At 36.6% G+C, this 23,584-nt stretch overlaps 1 protein-coding gene across 4 annotated transcripts in view; it reads right to left on the bottom strand.

Annotated features, from left to right (window-relative positions):
* LRBA (LPS responsive beige-like anchor protein) overlaps positions 1-23,584 on the bottom strand; it is a 432,959-nt gene that overhangs the window by 63,138 nt on the left and 346,237 nt on the right. For all 4 annotated transcript variants that reach the window (XM_042467312.1, XM_042467313.1, XM_042467314.1 and 1 more), the window contains exon 48: positions 115-282. In XM_042467312.1, coding sequence (XP_042323246.1) covers positions 115-282 — 168 coding nt within the window. The remainder of the gene's footprint in view (positions 1-114; positions 283-23,584) is intronic.

Genomic DNA, 23,584 nt, shown 5'->3' with positions numbered 1-23,584 from the left:
CTCCAAGAACCAGAAATCAGTAACTTCAAGTAGAAACAGAATTACTAGAACACATATTTTATGAAAAACAGAAAACTTTGTGAGATTTTACTCCATAGATGTTAACAACCTTACCTCTCTCAAAACAGAATCTGTTATTGAATTAAGATTCACAGATCCCTCATAAGTTAAGTAGTAGAATACATTCAGGGATCTAACAGCCTCCGGCCCTTGCTGTTTGTAGCCAAAAATCAGATCAATCCACTGGTGGAGCTGGCAGGAAACAAATTCACTCTCCAAAGCCTGAAACAAAAGAGAAGCCATTAATATGTTTTCCTAAAGTTATTTCCTGACTTTAATCTTACTTAGGCAATAATGAAATAATTACAAAGCTATAACTGACTTGAAATTGGTGTGGGGTAGTGGTTTGTGCACTGAACTATGACTGAAGATCAAGTTTCGAATCTCTGCTTGGTCATGTAAACCCAGTGGGTGAACCTGGTCAAGTCACAACCTCTCAGTCTCAGAGGAGGCAAAAGCAATCCCCTTCTAAACAAACCTGGCCAAGAAATTCCTGTAACAGGTTCACCTTAGGGCTGCTATAAGTCGGAAACACCTTGAACAACAACAACCTAATTGCATTACAGAAAATATTTCTCAAACATTAAAAGGTTGGTTATAAGTTCTGCTGTCTGTTATTTATGGTATTTGTGTACTACTTAATGTAATAATACCTCTAAGCAGTTTACATTAAAAATGTATCTAGAAGACAATATGAAACCATTTCAAGCAGTTTAAAAGTAGTAAGTACAGTAATTAAAATACTGACAGTCAGTAGATGATGAAACCATGACTATACAGCAAATAGATTTTACTAGCATAGGAATTTTTTATACGGCTCCCTTGGAAGGCCTCCAGTACAGACCTGCAGCAGCATTTGTCCTTGCATGAGAGAATGAAAAAGTGGGAACTGGGAGATAGGAGTCTCCATAAAGAAACAGTGGACACTTTTATTTACCATGCCTGATTAAATCATGCAACTGAGTCTGACAGCGATAATGGATAATGGGAAATTTACACCAAAGCTAAAGATGGGACACTACTGCTTCCTGCCTCTTGCATTTTTATTTTCCATATCCCCCATATGTTCTACTGGTTGGTGAGGAACGAGAATATAAGAACATAAAACAGTGATAGTTTCACTGCCATTCTTGTTGTGACAGAAGCAGCTGGTATGATCCCAACTAGAGGAAAGTCATTTATATATTTATTATTTTATAAGTGGGCAAACTGATTAACTAGGCTAAGGTATTACACCAGTTAAGTCTGTCAAAAGCATTTTTCTGGGTCTATATCAGAAGTGGGCCACTGCAGCAGGTCGAGGAAGGACATTTTTACATCTCAGGAACTTGTGGGGGCCATATGGACTACTGAAAAATAAATCAGAAAACCCAAAGTGGCTGAAATTGTACTTCTGGTTCTCAATTATTATTATTTATTTATTTTTGGCATTTTTAATGTTATGCTAAACAGCTTTGCTTCATATTTATAAAGCAAACTGTTGCTCTGAGAAACTTCCAGGAGCAGCAACACACCCTCTCTTTTTGGCCAAGCAAAGGTTTGTCCAGGGAATCTAGATGTATTGAGGGTCACAAATAAATAAATATATTATTGGGTGAAGGCTGTACTTCACTCACACCATTCTACATTCTGTTTCAAGGTAACGCATTACTTTACTTGTCAAACTGTATTTATAGCCCTCTATAAAGCTATAGTAGAGAAAGAAAGAACATTTAACTACAATCCAAAGAAAAGCCTTTACACTAAGAGAAAAAAAACTCACCAAAATAATTGCAGAACCCATGACCTGACAACACAAAATACCATGCATGCATAGGAGATAATCTGATGTATTTTAGACACCTGGTTATCTATTTATCTTTTGCAGAATGAGTAGGCAGGGGGATGGGATGATGGAAAGAGTAGCCTGAACACCTCTCAAACTACCATGTTACCTTTAGGTGTGGTAGAAGATGAAGTTCCAATGCTACCACTGAGATAAGTTTCAACTGCCCTTCTGTTTGGGTTCTTCATGTGAGATAAGGAAGATACCATTGTGTTCTCCACCTCAGGCACCAAGTATCTTGGGACCACCCTGGCTGTTTCTGCCTATTTCCTCTTTAAAAAAAAAAAAAGGAGGGGAACTCCATACACACATTTTTTATTTGTATGTGGGACTGCCTGTTTAAATCAATCTGGAAACCTCTGTATCTCTTGGGACAAATGCATAAAATTGCCTATCCTACAAGTTCAACTAATCAATGTCTTAGATACTTTACAGAACAGAAAGATAATTGTCAAATAAAACAAAACTGCTATTTTTTAAAAAAGAAATGTAGACAATATTCAGATTCTGGATGGGAGTCCAAATCTAATAGAGTAATTTGGTGAACGACCTTTTATGAGAAATCATATTTTCTGTTTGTTTGTTTGTTTTAAGAACTGCAAGTGAAATAATAAAAAAAGGCAGGACAATTTTTTATATAACTTAGAGAAAAAAGCTTGGTTTCCTATTCAAAGATATGCCTAGTTTCAATTAGGAAATTTACTCATACCCTGAGAAACCACTCTGCAATGTGCATACAGAAATGATTGGTTAGTTTCATTAACTGATGCCTGAAGAAACATTTAAACTGACACATAAAAAAACAGCAATTGTCTTAATTTGTGTGGTGCACTCCACACAAAAGCCCTAAATATGTTCAAATTAGAGCAAGCTGCTTGATTGTCACTGCAGTCTCATGTCATGTTAATGCATGACAAACATTAAACCATACACTTAAATGGCAATTTATATCATTTAAATGTTTACTGCCTGAGCAACTCATCACTCATTTAAATGTGATTTTCTGACAGCTAATTTCAGTTAATTTTCCTCTATTCACTTAATTAGAACTTTCAATCAAGAAAAGGCCTATCCATATCTTCATGTTCTATCATTTTTTTCATTTAGAAGCTCAGTTAGCGAATTGCTACATACATCCTTTATAATGGATGACTACACAGTATATCAAGTCACTCCTCTTTCCTGCCTAGCAACCAAATATATATGGAAAACTCTTCCAAAACATATAGCTACCAAGAAGCCTACCTCTATTTATGTAAGCAAGGCTCTGCCTGGTACTCTTAGCAACATTTTTTAAAAAAAACTTCATAAAAGCCTACTCAATTAAAACTATAAAAAAACCTAGCCCATTCAATTAAATATTAATGCTTTCAAAATTGTTTAATAAGTTAAAAACCAGGAGAATTCTCACGAGTGTTCCCATAGCACTCTACTTTGTGGCTATAAAATTCCATAAGGCTCAGCCAGCGACAATCATGTGAATTTATTTTTGTTACCATTTTCTTTCCAGAAACAATAAGCACTTAATGTTTAATTTATTTTGTATCTACTTCATCTAAAGAAAAAGCAGAAGAGGTATGAAAAGGGGAAGGTTTTTTTTTTAAAAAATGGAGAAATTGCAAAATGAAGATTTCGCTCTGCTTTAACATCCTACACATTAAATTCTCACCAGAAACATCATAAAGCCAGTGAGCCTGAGTCACTACTGTAATGTTGTTAGTAATCTCAAATTACACATCATCTGTGTTTAACAAACTCACACAACACCTTCAACATTCATACAGAATTATGTTGTTGTTGATTCTTATCATACAAAACTGGGGTACAAAGGTACTTTAAGAATGCAATCCTATACATATGTTATCAGGATTAAGTCCAATTGAGTTCAGTGGGTTTTACCCAAAGGTCTGTTAGGTATATATAGGATTACAATTCTGTATCTATAAATATAGAAAAGTTATAGTGGAGTAGCCATGACTTTTAAAATTTACTTTTCATACATCAAGATGATTTCCATGACCATTATGTATAAAAGTGGCAGTTAATTTCCAGCATGCGAATGTGATAGCTACACAAAGATTGACTACATAGCAATATTCAGAACCATGAGAAGGGGGGCATGGTTTGTAAAAGCCACATTTATGGAGAAATACTCACAATTTTTATATTTCACAGATTTTGGTTAACCATTGTAAATACATTGACAAATTAGACTCAAAACAGATTCTAGGAATTAAAGATAAGGAACATATTATTTTAAAGTAGTTAATAATCCCAGGCTATTGTAATATGTTCTTCACACCCAGAAAAGGATGTCATTTTCTTAAAAAAAAAAAAAAAGGGAAAAGTGCAGAACCCTAAACATTTTGGATTACCCAAAGCTTCTGAGAAAGACTGCTCATTATAGCTACAGTTAAAAATGGTGTGTAGCAAGGGGATATACTCACAGCCTTCCCCCTTGCTGCTCTTAAACCTAACCCAATCTATTGTTAGTGCTCCCACAGAAGACAGGAGATATCATTTACCCTCTATACGTGTTTTGATAAAATTCTGTAAAAAAAGAAAACACTAAAACATTCAGCATGGTACAACAATATTCAGCTGTGCTGAGTTATTGTAAAATAAATCAGAGACTAATGTCCAATTGTTAAGGATCAAATAAGACCACAAGAGGACTGCCATGGAAAGCCACACACAAATTGTCAATTCAGTCTTGTGGGACTCATATTAGCTTTGACAAACTGTCTTGGGGCTGATATCTATTTTTTTTAATGAGATCTATTAGACTAAGACTAAAACACTTGAGATATGCTAAAAACGTACACTATACAGATGTCTAACACAAACACCTATTAGCAACTTTCATTTAGCCACTCACAAAGCTGCAACACCCCCTAATTATCTTGAAACGGCTGCTAAGAAGCTGCAAAGGAAAACTACAAATTCCGAGAGCAATGTATTTTGATCAGGCACTGTTGAGATTTCTTTCTCAAATAAAATAAAACTGGTAAGGTTTTTTTAATAGCCTCAGGGCTGAGTCTTCTGTTTTGGAAGCAATAAAACAATAATGTTCTTAATAGGTTCTAAATCTATACAGCATTGTATAAATATGGTTTCATAAGTTAACTGTGTGCTTTGCTTAAAATTATATTTTAGAAGAACTGGTACTTTAACACCAACAGGAGCAATATACATTTTTTCTTATATCTCTCCTTGTGCATGCTTATGCCCTTACAAATATTAAGGAACCTTGACTTATAGTTTGTCAAGGCAACTGTGAAGAAAACAACTATATGGGAGTTTAAAAAAGAATACACAGACAAGATTCAAAATATTTGTACATGAAAATAGCAATTCTTATCATATGTGATCAAAGCTATTTACAACAGGATTGTTCAGTGAAAGAAATTTTATTCCCATCTACCTTCTCTTCTCAGATGAATTAAACAAGCAGAAATAAAGCACAAATGTTGAGGAGGGACTATTTACTTTATGTTGTACATTTCAACAAAATCTAATGGTTGTGAATGGTGTCAAAACCCATCAGATAAGCCTGTATGACTATCTGTATAAATCACAGAATATGTAATTGGCTCCAAATTATAAGAAAAGCTGAAACTACATTAGCTGTCTTAGAGAGCAGTTTTCAAAATATTTAAAATTTTGAATTCCTAAAGATGGATTATAACAATTTAAGCCAAATGTTCAGTTAAAAAAACTTGAATTGGAAAAAATATCAAGCACTTTTTTGCTTAAAATTATGTACTTTAATTTTCCATGTACATTTTTCCTAAGGGCTTCTCAAATTTTCACAATTACATGATACTATAGCCAACAAACAAATTTTAAAAATCAAGCAGGCTGTTATGTTTGCATATGCTAGATTTCAAACACTAGCTGTAATGTTTCCTTAACATTGATGTATGACCTTTCTAATTTACAACGATGAAGGCTGTTTTTTCAGCCTAATTAGAACCATTTCAAACTTTCCTGTTAAATATATGATAAAAAGTCCTTTCAACTTAAAAAAAAAGAATCTGGGGTTTCTTTCTATGTCAGCTTTGTTCCAATCAAAATATACTTTGAATTAAATGATTTTGATTGAATATGTGGATCACATTCCCTTCTAAGATTTAAATTCCAAAAGGGAAAAGTTTAGTCTGTTCAAACAAAGCAAGAGCAACCATTTTGCAGAAAGCTACTCACATTTACAAAGACTGACAAATTGTTTGTGTGCACCATTAGGTCTAGTCTCTTCAATAGTTACCAGATTTCCTCTCTTCCTAATCAGAACTTAACTCTTAACATACTGGCTTTGTTTTGTTACATCTCTTGAGGTAAATTGTCTATCACACACATACAGACACAGAAAAATTAAGAAGAGCAGTATCCCAGCTGTAATAATGAATGTGTCCAGAAGGCATCTTGAAGGCACATATACAAATACAAAATATCAATTATATTTGATAGTGTTCATTTTATCTAGTATTTATTTTAGTGTACTATCACCATAAACTGTTGCATGCAACAGCAAACTACGTGAACAACACATTTCTCAGATGCTAATATTTTATTGGTTGATTTTGGAACCCTTTAACATAATTTATTCCTGAGTCCATTTTTAAATATGTTTGATAAAAATACAACTGAACCAAAATGTTGACTGGATGATTATGGGCTAATCACAATCAGCCTCACCTCCCTTCATCCTTCCTATGAGGATACAGTAAGGAGGGAACCCAAGTACATTGCCTTGAATTCATTGCATGAAATGTTATGTATAAATGTATTATTGTTGTGTGCCTTGAAGTTAAATCAGACTAAGACAAACCTTTCATGGGATTTTCTTGGCAAGATTTGTTCCAAGGGGGTTTCCCTTTGCCTTCCTATGAAGTTGACAGAGTGTGTCAGAGCAAGGACTTGAACCCTGGTCTCCAAGAGCTGTCGTCCAGTGCCCAAACCACTACACCACTGATGGCTCTTAAATAAACAAATAAGCTAATAAAATTAATCTTACAGGGTAAATTTGATTTATAAATACCTATAAAGAAAACCACTAGGAATATAGTGAGAATAAACTGTCCTGAAGAGTCCTGACACAAGACGCAGCACTCAAATTTACTAAAGGGTCACCTATACTTGAAGTATATTTGAACACACCAATTCTACCATCCCTGTTGGCAGTAGTAGTCTTGTCTGTTATCCCAGTTTCTTGGATTTGGTAAGTTTTTTGGCATTGTTTTCCTTTGCATCCTTTGGCCCAAAATACACAGGCGAAATAAGGCTGCTTCTGACCACTTTGGAGGGTGAGGGGGTGACATTTAGATGATGCATGCCCCTAAAACAGCAGGAAGCTGCAGTAAGGTGACGGCAAGTCGGAGAAAAGTCAGTCTAAAAAGGAGTCAATTTAGATTGACTCCTGGGCGGCGTAGTTTGGGACTGCGGTGACAGCCGACTTCAGGAGCAGTCCGTGCAGTTACTGCAGTCCTGCCTCATTGAGGCTGCAGTGGCCTCTGGCTGTTTCTTCATGGCTGTCTACTTCACTCCTTTGTTACATGCCCTAGGTTTTACACATTATGTACTCAAAACTGTCACGAAATTATCCCTTTCTGTTAAGTGGTTCCTGATCAACCCTTGGCCTTGATATACCTTTACTAGTGCTAGGTTCCCACCATAGCATTGGTAACAATCTAATATATCAAACTAAACACTGACAGGGATTGTTTGTGAATACAGTGGAGTGCAGAAAAAGAACATGAGCTCCATATCCATTATACATCAGATCCTGGGCTGGTTTTGGACAGTTTTTACAAATAACAGTATTTTATAAGTACAAAAAGAATTAACATTAAAAAATTGTAACATTCTGAATGTGATGTACCTTTAAAAACTAATTTTGAAGCATTTTTATCATCATGCATTTAGACTGAAGTTCTTGAGAACATTTGCAGACTTTTCATTTACCGCATTAGTAAATGCCTTGCCCATAATTAACAGGAACATACCTGCAGTTGGTATTTTAAGAGAACTGGAAGTGAGATCCAGGAATTGCTAAACAGCAATAGACCTTAATCCTAACATATTTATACACCATTGTATTCAAGACAGATCTGGAAACAGCGGTTCAGCCTGTGTTGGATGGGGTTACACTCTCTCCGAAAACACAAGTTTGTAGTTTAGGGGCACTCCTGAATTCAGCCATGAGCCTGGATACACAAGTTTCAGTGGTGACCAGGAGTGCATTTACATAGTTACAGCTAGTGTACCAATTATGCCCATTCCTGGAGAAGATGGATCTGACCATGTTAACACATGTCTTGGTTACATTGCTTTTGGGTTATTATAATGCACACTATGTGAGGCTACCTTTGGAAAAGTGCTTAGAAACTACAATTAGTTCAAAGAGTTGCAGCCAGATTCCTAATTGGGACTGGCTACAAGAAACATACTATTACTGTAATGGTTCCACTGGCTGCCAGTTTGTTTTCAGGCACAATTCAAAGTGCTAGGGATGGCCTATAGAATCCTATACATCTTCAGTCCAGGTTATTTGAAGGTAATTTGCAAATACAGGCTTACTGCTGAACAAAAAGAAAACAAAAATAATGACCACAGAGGATCTACAAAAATTAAACCTTGATAATATGGAAATCAAATTAGTTAAAAAGTTTCCATACCTTGGATCAAATATTGATTAGAATGGAGACTGCAGTCAAGAAATAAGATGGCTACGAATGGGAAGAGAAGCCACAAAAGAACTAGACAAAATCTTAAAGTGTATTGATGTACAACTGAACACTAAAGTCAGAATGGTCCAAGCCATTATATTCCCCATCACCATGTATGGATGTGAGAGTTGGACAGTGAAGAAAGTGGACAGAAAGAAAATAAACTCATTTGAGATGTGCTGCTGGAGAACAGTCCTGACGATACTGTGGACAGCCAAAAAGATAAGCAAATGGGTCCTTGATCAGATCAAGCCTGATCTCTCGGAAAGCCAAGATGATAAAACTGAAGCTGTTGTACTTTGGCCACATCATGAGAAGGCATGACTCACTAGGTAAGACAATAATGCTAAGGAAGACAGAAGGCAGCAAAAAGAGATGAAAATTACATGCTAGATGGATAGACTCAATCAGGTAGGTCACGGGCCTGAATTTACAGGACCTTACCAGAACAGTGGAGGACAGAGGGTCTTGGAGATGTCTTATCCACAGAATCGCCATGAGCTGGAGCCGATTCAAAACAATAACAAAAACAAAATTGCTTTCTAATGAATTTTAATGTCTTTAATGTTTGATGTTTTAACTTTCTAAATTGTTTAATTGCTTTTTAAACAACTTCTATATTTATAGGGTTCTAATAGTTATTAATATATATTGTTTTCAAATATATTGTTATTTAATTAAACACCACCAGCAGCTCTTTGCTGGTTCCTTTAACCATTCCACATTGCAATCATCAAAGGGTCATGGTACAAGGTAAAAGGGTATTAAACTTCTCCTCTGCACCATATTCTTAATGATTCTTTTCCTAATCTGATCTTGCAAATACTATTGAAAATTGTTAATTTTGTTCACCTCAGAATATTCTTATTAAAAAGCATTGCCTTCCATGGCCTTTTGAACCCCTCCTGCATACACAGGATTTCAGGATCATTTACTCTTGTGATCACTGCAGAAATTCCTTTAGTTTGTTTTATACACATTCAAGCATTTTCTCCAGTTCTTTTAGTCCACCTTGCTTATGGACACTGTCCCAACTCTATTTCTTCCTGTAACATAGATAAGAGATTATTCCTTTTTCACCCACTAAAAGGTTTCGTTTTCTCCCACTGCAGGAGAACCACTAATGACCCACTTACTACTTTGTTACTGGGAAATGATACATGCAGTGCAATAAGATGGCTGTTGTTGTTGTTATTGTTAATTGCCATCAAGTAACCTTTGACTTATAGTGACCCTATGAATGAAAGGCCTCCGAGACACCCTGTTATCAAGAGCCCTGCTCAGATTTTGCAAACTTGGAGCCTCTATCCACCTGTTATATGACCTCTTTTCCTACCGCCTTCAGCTTTACCAAGCCTGTACTGTACTATATATCTACAGATGGATTTTTTTTTAGCTAGCAGAAAATGTCTGACATGACCACAATTTTCTTCTTATGGAAAAAGATGCAATACACAGAGTGATCTCAACATGAGTTTCATGCTTCCGTCTAGACCAACAAAACGACAGTTAAATAACATGTCGTCTGTGTCCTGATGTGAGTAAAAAGAAGACAGCAAGGCAAGAGTTAATTTGTACTAAAGAGGAAAGGAGGAGTGTTGTCTGGGGAGGAAGGCTAACTGAGAGTTAATCAGGGATCACATCCAAAGCCAGGCATGGATAAGCCTCACTAATGAGGCTCAAGTACCCTGCAGTGGCTTTCAAACCTAACTGGCTTCAAAGGATGCCACCCCATGACAGAATGCAGCTAGCCATACGAAGAGAGTGATTAGAATAAATGACTACAGTAATTAACTTTGATTTGAAGCCACCTGACTGGAAAGAGAAGCTAGAAGCTGTTTAGCTGAACTCGTCCCTTGTAGAAAAGGGAAGCTTCTCTTTACTCTTGTGTTTGTATGTGTTAGGAGAGCCTTTTCTTTCAAATAGGTATTGGGTCGAACTAATGAAAAGCAGCTTTCATTCAATGGCCTCCTCATTCATTCTGAAAGGAGGGAAAAAGAAAAGCTTCAAAGGGGAACTAATTTACTTCATCCCAATCACCTTTGGAAAGTTTAGAGTTTACAGTGCCACTCCTTTCTCTCCCCCCCTCTCTCTCACACACCCCACTTTAAGAAAAAAAATCAGATTAACAGATTGTTAAAATTTTAGACAAAATATGCACATTCATTTTATATTTTATGAAAGCAATCAATTTCTTGTTCTATACAGCTTTCAGGTCATTTTCATTAATGCACAGTTTTCTTTGTGATGCAGCATTTATTCCATTTAGTGAGAACTTTTACTGTGAAGAAGAAGCTAAATATTTTTTAAAGGTTCACTACTGTCCCTTCCCTAATAGACTGACCTAATTTGATCCATTACTACCTACTGTTTTACAAGTAATTACAACCACAGTACCAATGTTATCCTATACCTGCTGACTAAAAGCTTACCACAAAGTTTTGCCAAGCAGTATCTATGGTATAGTAGTCAGAACAATTTACCAAACATTTATGCAAAGACTCTGATTTATTTGACAGCTTTACACCTTCAAGGCCCAGTATAATTAAATGTTTTGACAGTTAAACAAAAATTGTATAAATTTCAAATTTGTTTAAATGGATAGTGTATCCAAAATGAAAATACTATGTGGATTACCATGCTTTCAAAAAGTTCCTTTAATAGCGTTAAAAATAGATTGCTGCTATTTTTCTCTTTTCTCATCTGTATAAGAAAGCAACCACTCTGATTTTGAGTTCTGGTATTATTTATTTTGCACTTAGGTGAAATGGCAGTTGTGGCCCCTTCCAACTCTAAGATGATATGAGTCTATGAAATTTTACTTTTAAAGTCTTAAACAAAATATCAGAATACAGCCATGTTCTGGTTTATTCTGTTTCTGTTGTTTCAATCATTTTCAAATACAAATTGCTTCAAAGGTTATAAATATGTACTAGCAGACAGCATAACATCCATTTCTAGTCTCAAACAACCTTAGAAACACTGCCTTATTACAAGTCACACAACTGGTTCATTAGTCTTATACTATCTACACTGACTGGAAGCAGCTTTCCCAGACATGGGCTTTTCCCTATCCTTGCTGGAGATTTGGAAGCTGAATCTGGGCACATATTCCTGCAAAGCAACACTTTATCCTTGAGCTGTCTTCTTCTTCTCATAAGTCATATAGTCTAAGCAATGTGGCACGAACTTTTGAAAGAGAATCAGGCTTCATATGAAGAGCTGACTGACATAAACTCAAAAAAAAAAAAAAAAGTAAAATCTCCATCTCAAGTGAACATCTAAAGACCGTGTACAAATGTAACAATAATGGCAGGGAAAACCAAAGCTGCATGAGAAAAAAACACAATTAAAACACTCTCGTTAAATCAAATTGGTTAAAGCTAAGACTTGTCCCTTTATGGGCAATTTTTCTTTTGTCCTGGTCATTAAGATATTATGTCTTAAAACAGAATGTTTAATGAATCTATAATTATATAACCATTATTTAAACACTGAAGTCTTTAAGCAAATATACCAAAACATTACAATTTAGCTCTGTAACACAGATGAAGTGCCTTACTGCTTTGAGGGAAACTGTAATCCAACTAAAGGTAACAATGACCAGTTGTTTATAGAAACTATTGAAATGTTTGGGAGCAAGTTCACATTCTCCTGCTATGTTTATGTTTCCATTTATCATCCATCTCCTTAAGAAGAAAGCTGAAAAGGAAGAGCAGCACAAGAAGAAATCTTGTTTAAACTACACATGAAGACGTCAGGTTGCTTAACAAATTGAACCAATGTCACAATGCCATGTATACATCTAAAAACATTATGGCATTACTTCGTTTGACTTGACCCTTCTCTTCCCTTTCACTCTTTTTTGAGATGCTAAACAGTTCAGTTTATTCATTCATTTGTAATTATTTTCCAAGCCCTTCATTTTCTACTGACATGCAGCTTAAACCTACCCGACAGTAGGAAGAACTTCCATCCAAAAGTTAAAATGCACACCATACATATAGTTTTCATTTAATGGCTATTAATCAAAGGTCATATCTGACCTTTGCTAGCCTATTAATTAAAGGTCTGCCTTTATTAATGGTAACACACACAGATGGCACATTTTTCTCCATATGTGAAGAATAATTGGAAAAAATATGTTGAACAAATGAGGTTAAATAGAAGCAATTACACATCCATTCCAAGTAAAAAATGATTGTTTCTAACCAGGTATTATTATAATGTACCTGTCAGACAAATAAGGCAAGGACTGACTGCTTCAACAGGTTAAATGTGTATCTAAAAGTTATTTGCTGGCCAAAGATCTCTCCACCAAAAATATACAATTCATTAACGTCCAGACGGAATGGCATCTTAATCTCTCACAACAAAAACAAAGACTGTTGTGACATCTTGAAAATAACCAAATTTATAATATCACAAGCTTTAATGGACTAGTTGATTTATCATAGAACTACAGAGATGGAAGTGACCCCAAAGACTATTTAGCCCAAATACCTGACTTTTAGGAATACACAGCTAAAGCATTCCTGAGAAATGGCCAACCAACTTCTGTTAAAAGACCTCCAAAGGAGAGTCCACCATCTTCCAAGACAGGTCTCTCCACTTTCAAAGAGCTATTAGAGTCAAGAAGTTCTTCCTAATGTTTAAGTGGAATCACTTTTCTTCACTGGTTTATATTCTGATTTCTGGAGCAGCAGAAAACAAGCTTTGCTTGTACTTCATTAGTTTTGCCAAATATTTATCATTTCCTGTTCTCAAAGTAAGCTTGAACTCATAATCACTGTAGATTGATTTTAAATACACAAATGTAACATGAAGGAGCAATCTGAATACAGGATATCTAGGACTTGGGAAATTTACTTTTTTAGACTAGACCTGGAATGAGTTATGGGAGTTGTAGTCTAAAAAAGAATGTTTCCAAGTTCTGAGATATTCCATATGTAAATGGAGACATTAATTTGTGAATGCGCATAACAAACCCATTTAAAAAACTAGCTCAGACCTTAATATGCTTAAAATCTTTTAACTCAAGTTTAATAATGCCAATAGTAACAAGCTGAATGAAAAACCAAGGGAAATTTTAAGATTACAAGAAATTCTGCCCTTCTTAGTTGACAAATGTTTTATTCAAAGTATCAGTTACTCACTTAAAATGAGTAACTGGCTGTGTTCTTTTCTCTTAGAGTAAAAGCATTCATGTCAAGCTATTATGAAGAGAAGAAGTACATTTTTAGACAGAAACAGGGGTAAATGAAACTATAATCATGGAAATTGTTAGTGGACCTACCCATGAAAGAAAGACAGCTTGGCACAAAAGTACATGCCCAAGGGACACTAAGCTTTTTACTGAAGAAGGCAGTTCTAAGATTTTAATCATTTCAAATAAATGTATTTTAGATCTTTTGGGCATGGATTCAGCAGCACTGATTTCATTCACATCCCCCTACCTCAAAAGAATTTTTCTGAATCTAAACCTTTTGGACAGCGCTCTAACATGTTGGTTACAATTAATGCATATGCTTAATGCAAACTGTTCCATGGAGTAAATATAAAAATCACTTTTACCAGGAATACAAAGCTATGTTCTGTATCATCAGTGTTAACAATTCTGGGGATGAGATACGTATTTTGTAGGATTTTTTTTAATGAATGTTGCTTTCATTTATATTGTATAAAATGCTAAAAGGGAGCATTACTAGTTTTAGTACAAATATTTTAAGCCATTTGGCACAAAATATATATCCAAATAAAGTCCACTAATATCATCAACTAACAACCCAGCTGCATTTGCTCATGTAACGTTTCACACATGGAAACCAAGATGCAAGATTACCTCATTTATGGTAACACTCATAAACTACACAGTACACAGTAAACATGTCTGCCCAGCAAATTAAAATATCCCTGGGTTATGTAGCAGCTGAAGCTGTCCAGAACCTGTTTATAATCCAATAGAAACAGATATTTGTCTTTAATTTTAGAAAAGGGCAAAATCAAATTCCTGAACTTTCTGCTTTACAACAAAAGACAGGCACCCCCTGCTTTTCAAAGGGGTACATTATAAACAGTCTTAAAGCAACTGAATTACAACTTTGACCAACAGTCCATTTATAATTGGCTAGGAAAGGAAACAGTTTTAAATCATTCTCCTGTGCCAATTTAAATCTGTTAGAAAAATGTCACCTGTCCCAGGCAACCAAATTCCTGCATTCTTATGAGGTGAACCAAAACATATATATTGGTTTGATTAGCCTTCAGTCATCCTGCATGACAACACAATTTGCCAGTAAATTTAATGCAAGTATTTTAATCTTAAAGACAACTGGTAATTATATTATAATTGTAATGGGTCTTTCTCCCAAAATCCAATTAAAAAGAAGGGATTCTGTAGTTTACCGACAAAATTCTGCCCTTACTAAGATCAAAAGTGCAGCCTGGTAACTTGAATTATAGCCTATGAAGGCGGCAGGCAGAATCCAAAAATCCAAAAAGCAAACACAACTGCTCAGGATGAAGGGGTCCACCTTCCCAGACTGGACAAGAGAACGGCAGGAAAGAGACTCCCTCAAAGGCACATTTCCCATCCTGGAACTATGAAATAAACTAAATCTGACTAGAACAGCTCAAAGGAGGAACAGAACCACAGAGGAGGAACAGGAAAGTGAGATACACCTAAAAGTCTCTAATTATCCCCATTTTAATAAGACCATAGACCCCACAAAGATGGATCAGATTTCTCTACGTTCATTAGGGAAAAGTGGAATATATTGGTAAATCCCAGCAGGCCTTTTTTTGCACCTTGATGCTAAAGACTCTCCTAGAGGAAGACCTCTTTGCTAATATAATACGGCATACTTAAAGAAAGGAGAAATGGGTGTGTGCTGGAGAGCTTAGAAACCTTTTTGGACTATGACTTCCATAATCCCAGTGGGAGCAGGCGACTCCCGTGTCAGTGGATCAGTGAATGTGCAGCAGGTTTTGCATAGCTTGAAAGGACCATTCCAAGGTGCTGAACCTCTTTTGGGAATAGAGGTTAGCTCCTTTAAGACTGGCTAAAAGCCTAGAGTGGCTTTGCAGATAGATCCAAGGGGGAGCCTTCCGTCTCAGACTACCGCCACAACAACATGTAGTAGGACACAAAAGCTGGAGAAAATAAGGCCACAACTGATCACAGCTGCCTATAAGGTTGGCATAATCATGGGACCAGTCCAGGCATCAGTCAAGCTGCCTGTTGGTCAATAAGCTGATGCCCCAGGATGACAGCTATGGGATTCCACATGGACAGACTCCACTGCATGGCTTCCAGTGTCACTTGGGAGTGAGGCACACCAGAAGCCCTCCCTAGCTGAGCATGCCTACTCTCCACCTGTCCCCTAAAATGTTTTTGGACCCTCCAACTTAAGCATGCAGCCTTTCTGTATCCAGATCCCATTCATACCTGTGTAAAGTTGTGACAAGAAAGTATAAGCACAATAAATTATACATGAAGGGTGGGTAGGTGGGACAAAGCTCCAAGCTGGACTGACTCTGGCACACTAGAGAGCTGGTTTATATGGTCCCATGCTGGACCTGAAGGCAAACATCTTGCTTTTCTTTCAGGTCCTATCTACTAGCAAACATCTTGAATTCCATTGGATGGTGGTTCCCACTACTCCTAAGAGTGAAGAAGAAGAACCCAAGCAGCACACCAACATGGCATCACTTGATCCACCAAGACCCCTGGACCATAAGCCCACCTCATGCTGAGTTGGGATTGGGAAGCACACTTTCCACCCTACTAATAAAATCAGGAACAATCTAGCTATAGAATCACCTATAGTGATGGTGGTAGGTTCTGATCAGAAGGCTGCTACTTGTTATTCAGATTTCTGGTCAACTACAGCTGGACTGAAAGGGAAAGAGGCACATTTCTCCTTCTGCCAAAGAAGTGGCTATCAGACTGCATACACAACGTAAAGCACACAAGGTAACTATACATCTCACAAATACAACTCTTAACATTCAGTGGTGGCTTGACTCCAGAAATTTGGTCTGTCACAATAAAAATATATGTCAGATGGAGATATCTGACATTAACAACGGAACACAGATCTTTATTATTTGCAGAGATTGTTTTCAGAAGTCGGTTTTCTGAAAGTTGGTTTTTAGCCCTAAGCTCTTGGGATACATTTGATCTGCATTAATTCAGATTTTATATAGTGTTTTTAAGTAAACAATTGAACACAAACTTTTAAATCTATCTTTTGCAGGACTCTCTGATGATTGCAGGATTTTCAGCTGGTTTATCAGCTGAATAGTACGGACTGAATCCTGTTGGATAGTTCTGATTAAAGTAAAATCATTAGATTTTAAATGGCAAGCCAATACATAGTCAGGAATAAAAATAGGATTAGGCCTATGTTATTAATCAATTAAATTTAAATAAATAACATTTTTGCAATAATTGACATGAAAATTCAATTCAGCTTATTTTGGTAAAACTTTTAGATGTAAAGTATAAATAAAGTATTAATAGTTTGTAGTTATTGTTATTGCTGCTCCTGTTGTGTGCCTTCAAATTATTTCCAGTTTATGGCACACCTACCATGGAGGAGTTATTGTTTTTTGCAAGATTTGTTCAGAGGGATTTGCTTTTGCCTATCTCTCGGGCTCAGAGAGTGTGACATGCCCAATGGTCACCCAGTGGGTTTCCATGGCAGAGTGAGGATTCAAACCCTGGTCTCCAGAGTCATAGTCAAATGCTCAAACCACTACACCACTGTCACTCCAATATATATTTTACCTCATGATTAAAGTAATATCCTTTTAAAAATAAACTATGCCCTTAATTTTCAGCCTTTTGAGTAAAAGCACTACAAATAAATGAACTAAATTTCTGCTGATAATTCTTCCATTAAAAATTGTAATTCTTAATCACATCGACCCTCATTTATGAAAGGATATTCCCTGCTTATCTGTAACAGCTATCTACAGACACTTCAAAAACTAGATGCACAAAGGGGTGAAGATATACAGATCTCTACAGTGATGAGCACAATCATTTATTATATGACAAACAAACCAATCCCAGGACAGAACACACCTCCATGTTCGCACCGCTTGGCATTCTTGAGACCTGATGTCTGACACAAAATCTTCTAGTTGACTTTTTAAAGTTTTCAAACTTAGACAAGTGTTACTGAAAAGACTTTTAATACTAGTCAATTTGTAGTGGAACACCCACCACTGTCGGAAAGCCCTTACATCCTCATTATCTTAGAACGCTTTTCTTCTGACAATATTTGTGACTGCTAAAACAACCACAGAATACTTATCTAGTAAGACATAAATTGGCTGCTTAAACTTCACACTAACATCTCTTTGCCTGTAGCAGTGCTTCCTTCTTGGACAATTTTTGAGGGTTCAATTCATCCTCCCCCAACACTGCCAAAATTCCTTGCACAAATAATTCAGATAAGGCTGCTGTCCTTTGCTCAAAAGATCCTTCTGCTTATTCACCTTTTCAATACTGGAAAGCAGAACCTTCTTAGAAAACAAAACAAAACAAAAAAAAAACCCAAAGTGAACAACTCATTAAACAAAACTGTGTACAAGACCAAAATGTTTATCTTTTTTTTAAAAAAATCAAGAAACTGAAAACATCTCCAGTGCCTAAAAGTGTCATAGTGCATAAAACTACGTGTACACACACACACACACACACACACACACACACACGAGCATGAACACAAGATCCAAACAAACAACTATTCAGAATTCTGCTTTAAATTTCTTGCCAATCTCCTGAATGACATGATTTCAAAAAGTAATGACTAAAAGGTCACCACATGACAGCTGAGCACTCCTGACCCCAAATTAAGAGGTATTACCCTTTATCTAGTAATCAGTGAGTCACAAATGTACAACTTGCCCCAAGAACTTTCAGAATTCCTGAGATTTGTTCACACACCATTGCCTAAAAAGCAAAATGAGATAGCGCAGAGAGGAAGGAAAAGAAACATGGTTATGGTTATATGGGAAGAATGTTAAGACAAAAAGCAGTGAAGGATGGATAACAGTGATTTTAGATGCAACAGAGGAAGACTAACAAGACAACCTTGCAGAGTAATGTCTGTATAAAACCATGACTCAGAATGTAGCCAATATCTTGTGAGATACAAATCTTAATAAGCTTATGGCATTTAAAAAAAAAAAAAAAACCCCACAGTCTGAACAGAAAAGAACAAAGGAATAAGCAAATCTCATCTAGATATCTTGTACATGAAGCAGAAGACAGAGCAATACAACCAAGAAGTAAAAATCTTCAGGGATTAAGGAAGTAGCCAAAAAATGAAGATAAAGAGGGCCTGTGTGATGATAAATTTAACTTACAAGAGAGATCATAGAAGAACTGGAGGTGAGAAATTGAAAAGATTAGCAATTGTAGAGGGGGAAAGCAGCGAAAGACTAAAGATGGGGAAAGATGGGAAACAGAAAAATATGCATGTAAATCACCAGCACAAAAGTAATAAATGAATTTAAAAAATAATGTGACCCATACCTAAATATAATGAAATATTAACAGAGGGAAATTGTGCTAGTGATAGATAGTGAGGGGAGCAAAAGCTGATCCTCCCCCCCCCCCAAAAAAAATAAAGTCAAAAAGGTTTTACTGCGTGATATCACTAAATCCATCTGTCTATTTTTTTTCTCTATAAGAGATTAACTGCTCTTTATTCCTGTCTGGTAAAGCTCTGCACTTAGAAACACTGCACAAAGGGACACATACCAACAGGGGGCTTGACAGACCTCATGTGCTCATAATGAACATTCAGTGCAGCCAAATAACCATGTTCCCCCAGGAACATGGAAGCACTCTCAGTTGTTCCCTGCATTTAGTCCCAAAAGGTCTCAGACTCAGGAACCCTCTCCAAAAGGGATGCCTTTACTCAATATAAGTCTTCAAGAAGCATAAGTCTCCAAGAACATATCTGATACCACTTTAAGACCAGGATTCAGAATGCTTGAGCCAAGTATCAGAGTGAACAATTGTAAACTCCCATTATATAAAACTGAGAAAACATATCTGAATAACACAGCCAGGCAGCCCAACTTTTCCCCTTTAAATTCCTCTAGGATGAGGGATCAGAAATCCAATAGGCTTAGACTATTTGAAAGAAAGTCTCACCTTTCTAGGATGAAACCTAAACAACCTTGAGTCCTGTGCTTTCCAAGGTAACATGTGCATCCCTTTGCGATTACCCAAACTGAAACAGGATTCCACTTGCATCATTTATAATCATTTCTATCTTGCTGTTGCTGTTGTTTTTAATGCAGAACGGTAATTAAATGCTCTTGTGGCCCTGTAATCATATTCACAGTGTATGTGAGTCTAATCTACATAGTTAGAGAGGGTTCATAATAAGAAATGTGCATAGATTATGCAAGATGCCTAACTAGTATTAACTCAAACGAAAGGATAATGACTACAAATTTAGAATACAAAAAGCTAATTATTTTATGAAAGGATTACAGCAAGACAGCATTTAACCAAAAGAGACTTAGAAAAATAAAGAAATACACATCAAATCTGATTACATTTAAAGAGCCATGATAAGAACCAAACATTTGCTGATCAGTGTAACGTTTGGCCAAGAAGGAATACACTCAGAACAAAAAAATCTACCTAATGTATCTCAGAGCAGTATCTGGAACACTGAAAAATGTATTTTAAATCTAAATGTTGAAGTACAATATCTGGCCCCCATACTATGAAAACTTCAAGGCTAGATTGTGCATCATGTGGGTCTGTGTGTAAACCCTGTTCACAAAGTTCAAGTAGGTCAGGATATTTCAGCAAGGTTGTTGACTCAGGTTAATGTTAATAAACAGTATGCAAAGCATAGATTTTAATAAATCGGAACTGTACAGAGACATAGCCAGGATTTTGGGAAGCGGGGTCCAGACTAAGTGCCACCATTATAATGGGGCTTGGGTGCAGCACACCAGTGCACTCCATACATTGTATCTAATGGAAGGGGGGGGTCAAGACCCCCCTTGGCTACGTCCCTGAACTGTAGTTGAACCAAAGACTTTCAATCAAGCAAACAAAAGTTTTCCCAACTCAGCTTTGAATGGATTTATCCCCTGAATAAATAGTGCGGCTTTCTAGCTATGGGGAGATACATATGGGTGGCTCCATGCCACCCATTTTTGCCAGTTGTCAGTGCCGTGCGCGCAGCACCTATGCACTCTCTAAAATGAAGCTGCTCTTGGAAGCTTCTTTTTAAGGGCGTCATCATGGTGCTCACGTGTCATGATGCCGCCACTTCCGGAGGGTGCCGTTTGGGTGCTCAGATGCCCGCACGTTATCGTCGCACACACTGTGTGGATGGGGGTGCAGCAAGATGGCACACGGGTGCCGAAAGTAGGGCTGGGCACGTATAGATGCCCAGCCCTATGGAGTCCTAAAACTGGCTCCAGGCCAGCGCAAAGCACCGTCTGTATTAGGTAGTTCTTCTTCCTCTCCTCCTCTTTACAGTCAGGTTATGAAACTCTCCTACATACACCGAATCTCTATCATGATAATCATACCAACAATACCAACAGTCATCAAAATGATGGACAGAAATGTGGCAGCCACTGGTAACACTGAATGACAAACCAACTGGGCAGTACACACCAACAGGGCAATCATATGCAGAAGGATTTAGTGCCTTCTGAACTACTCTCCTCTTTGTGATTATACTTTTTTTAGAAGCTGCTCCTCTAATTTAGGCCCTTTAAAGACTGTCCTGAAAGAGGAGGCAGAGTCAGGGTGTTCCGTCCACATGACACACACCCGACTCCACCCCTCCAGGGTGCCCTGATGCCACGCACTACTCCACACAGTACACGGTGTGTCCAGAAGACACAATGCCAAAGGAGCTGTGCTGCCATGGCTATGGTGCCATTTTGAGGGTGCAAAAAGGGGCCACTTTTTGCGGCTTCTATTTGCATGCTTGAAAGGCTGGATCAGAGCTATGGCGTGAGGTTGCCATGTCCCCAATCTGGCTAAGAAAGGGGCGGTCTGTTGAGCCCCTTAGTTTTTTATGCTTTTGTTGAAGCAGTCAAAGTATCAAAGAAAGTTATTAAAAAAATTTCTATGGTATTTGACTCCGGTAAGAATTAGTAAAATGTATAATAATAGTAATAATATCTGTTGGAAATGTGGGAAAGTCCAAGGATAGCTGTATCATATGTGGTGGACATGTGAAAAGGCAAAAAAAATTGGAAATTGATTTAAGTCTTAGACTTTCACCTGATGTATTTTTACTTAATGTAATTGATTCAATCTTGGAAAAAAGATATGGTAAAATAATTTTTTACATGTTATCGGCAGCTAGAATAATATACACGCGTTACTGGAAATCCAAGTTGATCCCTTCAAAAGAAGAATGGATCTACAAGCTCCTGGATATGATGGAGATGGATAAGCTTTCAAGAGGTCTCCGAAATGAATTAATGAATATTTACAAAAAGGATTGGACTGATGTTATTAACTTCCTCCAACAAGAACAGGGGAGAAATGCAGTATTGGGAGTAGAACTATTATAGATTCTTTTCTTTTCTCTTAATTGGCAGTTTGGATAATCATGGATAGAAGTGTATGAAGAGGTAGATAAACTACAATGATATCTTTACTTACCTTAAAGTGGGATCTGCTCAGGTGGGATTTCCAGGAATAATGGTTGTACAGATAATTATTGAGAAATATATATAGATACTTACATCTTTTGATTTAAAAAAAAGCAGTGTTTGTCTATATTGGTTGTTTTAATTATTGATTTAGAAGTCACAGTGTTATGAATTACAACTTATACCTATTAAGACATTTATATCATAAAAGCTCATCATACTCACACTGTTTTCCTTTTTCTGCCCATGAAAACAAAGACACTGGGTATATATATATATAACCTGCTTTAATGAAATTGCCTCTTGTATGTTATTTTTAATATGGAGAGTCACAGTAAAATAAGTATGTCTGCCAATTAGCATTGCGAACCCCTGCTATTGACCTGGTACTGTACAATCTGTTATTATGTACTGTTCTATAGATCATCTGTTCCTCTTGCTGGTCTATTCCAATAAGAGACAGACAGCTGCAACACTATATCCCTGTTCAACCTGAGGACCATCTGATTTTAATTGTAGTACACAGCTTGATGCGGGTCTGGTTATGAGAAGCCAAAGTATCACAGTGTAATAATCTGGAAAAGCAGAAACCTGCCAGGCACTGGGCTGAAACAGAGGGGTTTGCTGTCTAGTTGGCTGATGGGATGTAGGAAATATGATTAATGAGCAAGGTATAATGATATCAGGAACCCGATTAGCACCACAAAAAGGTCACAGATCAAAGCAGTGTGCATTTTATGAGGTCCAATCATTGCAGAAAACTCTGCAGAGAGAACTGAAAGGAATCTACATGTGATAGCTTACCAAATGGGCACTTAAAACTACTATCATAATTTATTGTGATCTAGAAAGTCGCAAGGATGTAATGTATGGGCAAATTTTAGTGACTAACTTCTGCTGTGTTATTATGAATCATTCTTTCTCCAAGTATTAAAATAAAAAGATGTTTTTGTAGTTTTACTCAATACTTTCATTTTTATCATCTTAAATAGTAATGAGGCAGTGGACTAATATAGTCATTGATAATATATAATTACAAAAGTACAACATATTTTGAATTTAGTATAAATTCAGAATATAACATTATATAAGTGTTTATATTATTATGCTTCCTTTGGGCTCAATATTAAAAAATTGCCTAAGGAAAAAGTCACTGGTAAAATGTTATATATGTAGACTATCCTTGTCTATAGCATAATAGAGCTATCTCATGATAATTAGGTCTATATGTGTTTGAGAATAAAAAACTGTGACAATATACTATACCAAAGGTCACTGGCCCAAAACACACTGCAGAAATAATCCA

This window comes from Sceloporus undulatus, chromosome 5, assembly GCF_019175285.1.
Source record: "Sceloporus undulatus isolate JIND9_A2432 ecotype Alabama chromosome 5, SceUnd_v1.1, whole genome shotgun sequence".
Lineage (NCBI taxonomy): Eukaryota > Metazoa > Chordata > Lepidosauria > Squamata > Phrynosomatidae > Sceloporus > Sceloporus undulatus.
The sequence above is the reverse complement of the archived record's forward strand: the minus strand, read 5'-3'. Positions and strand labels throughout refer to the sequence as shown.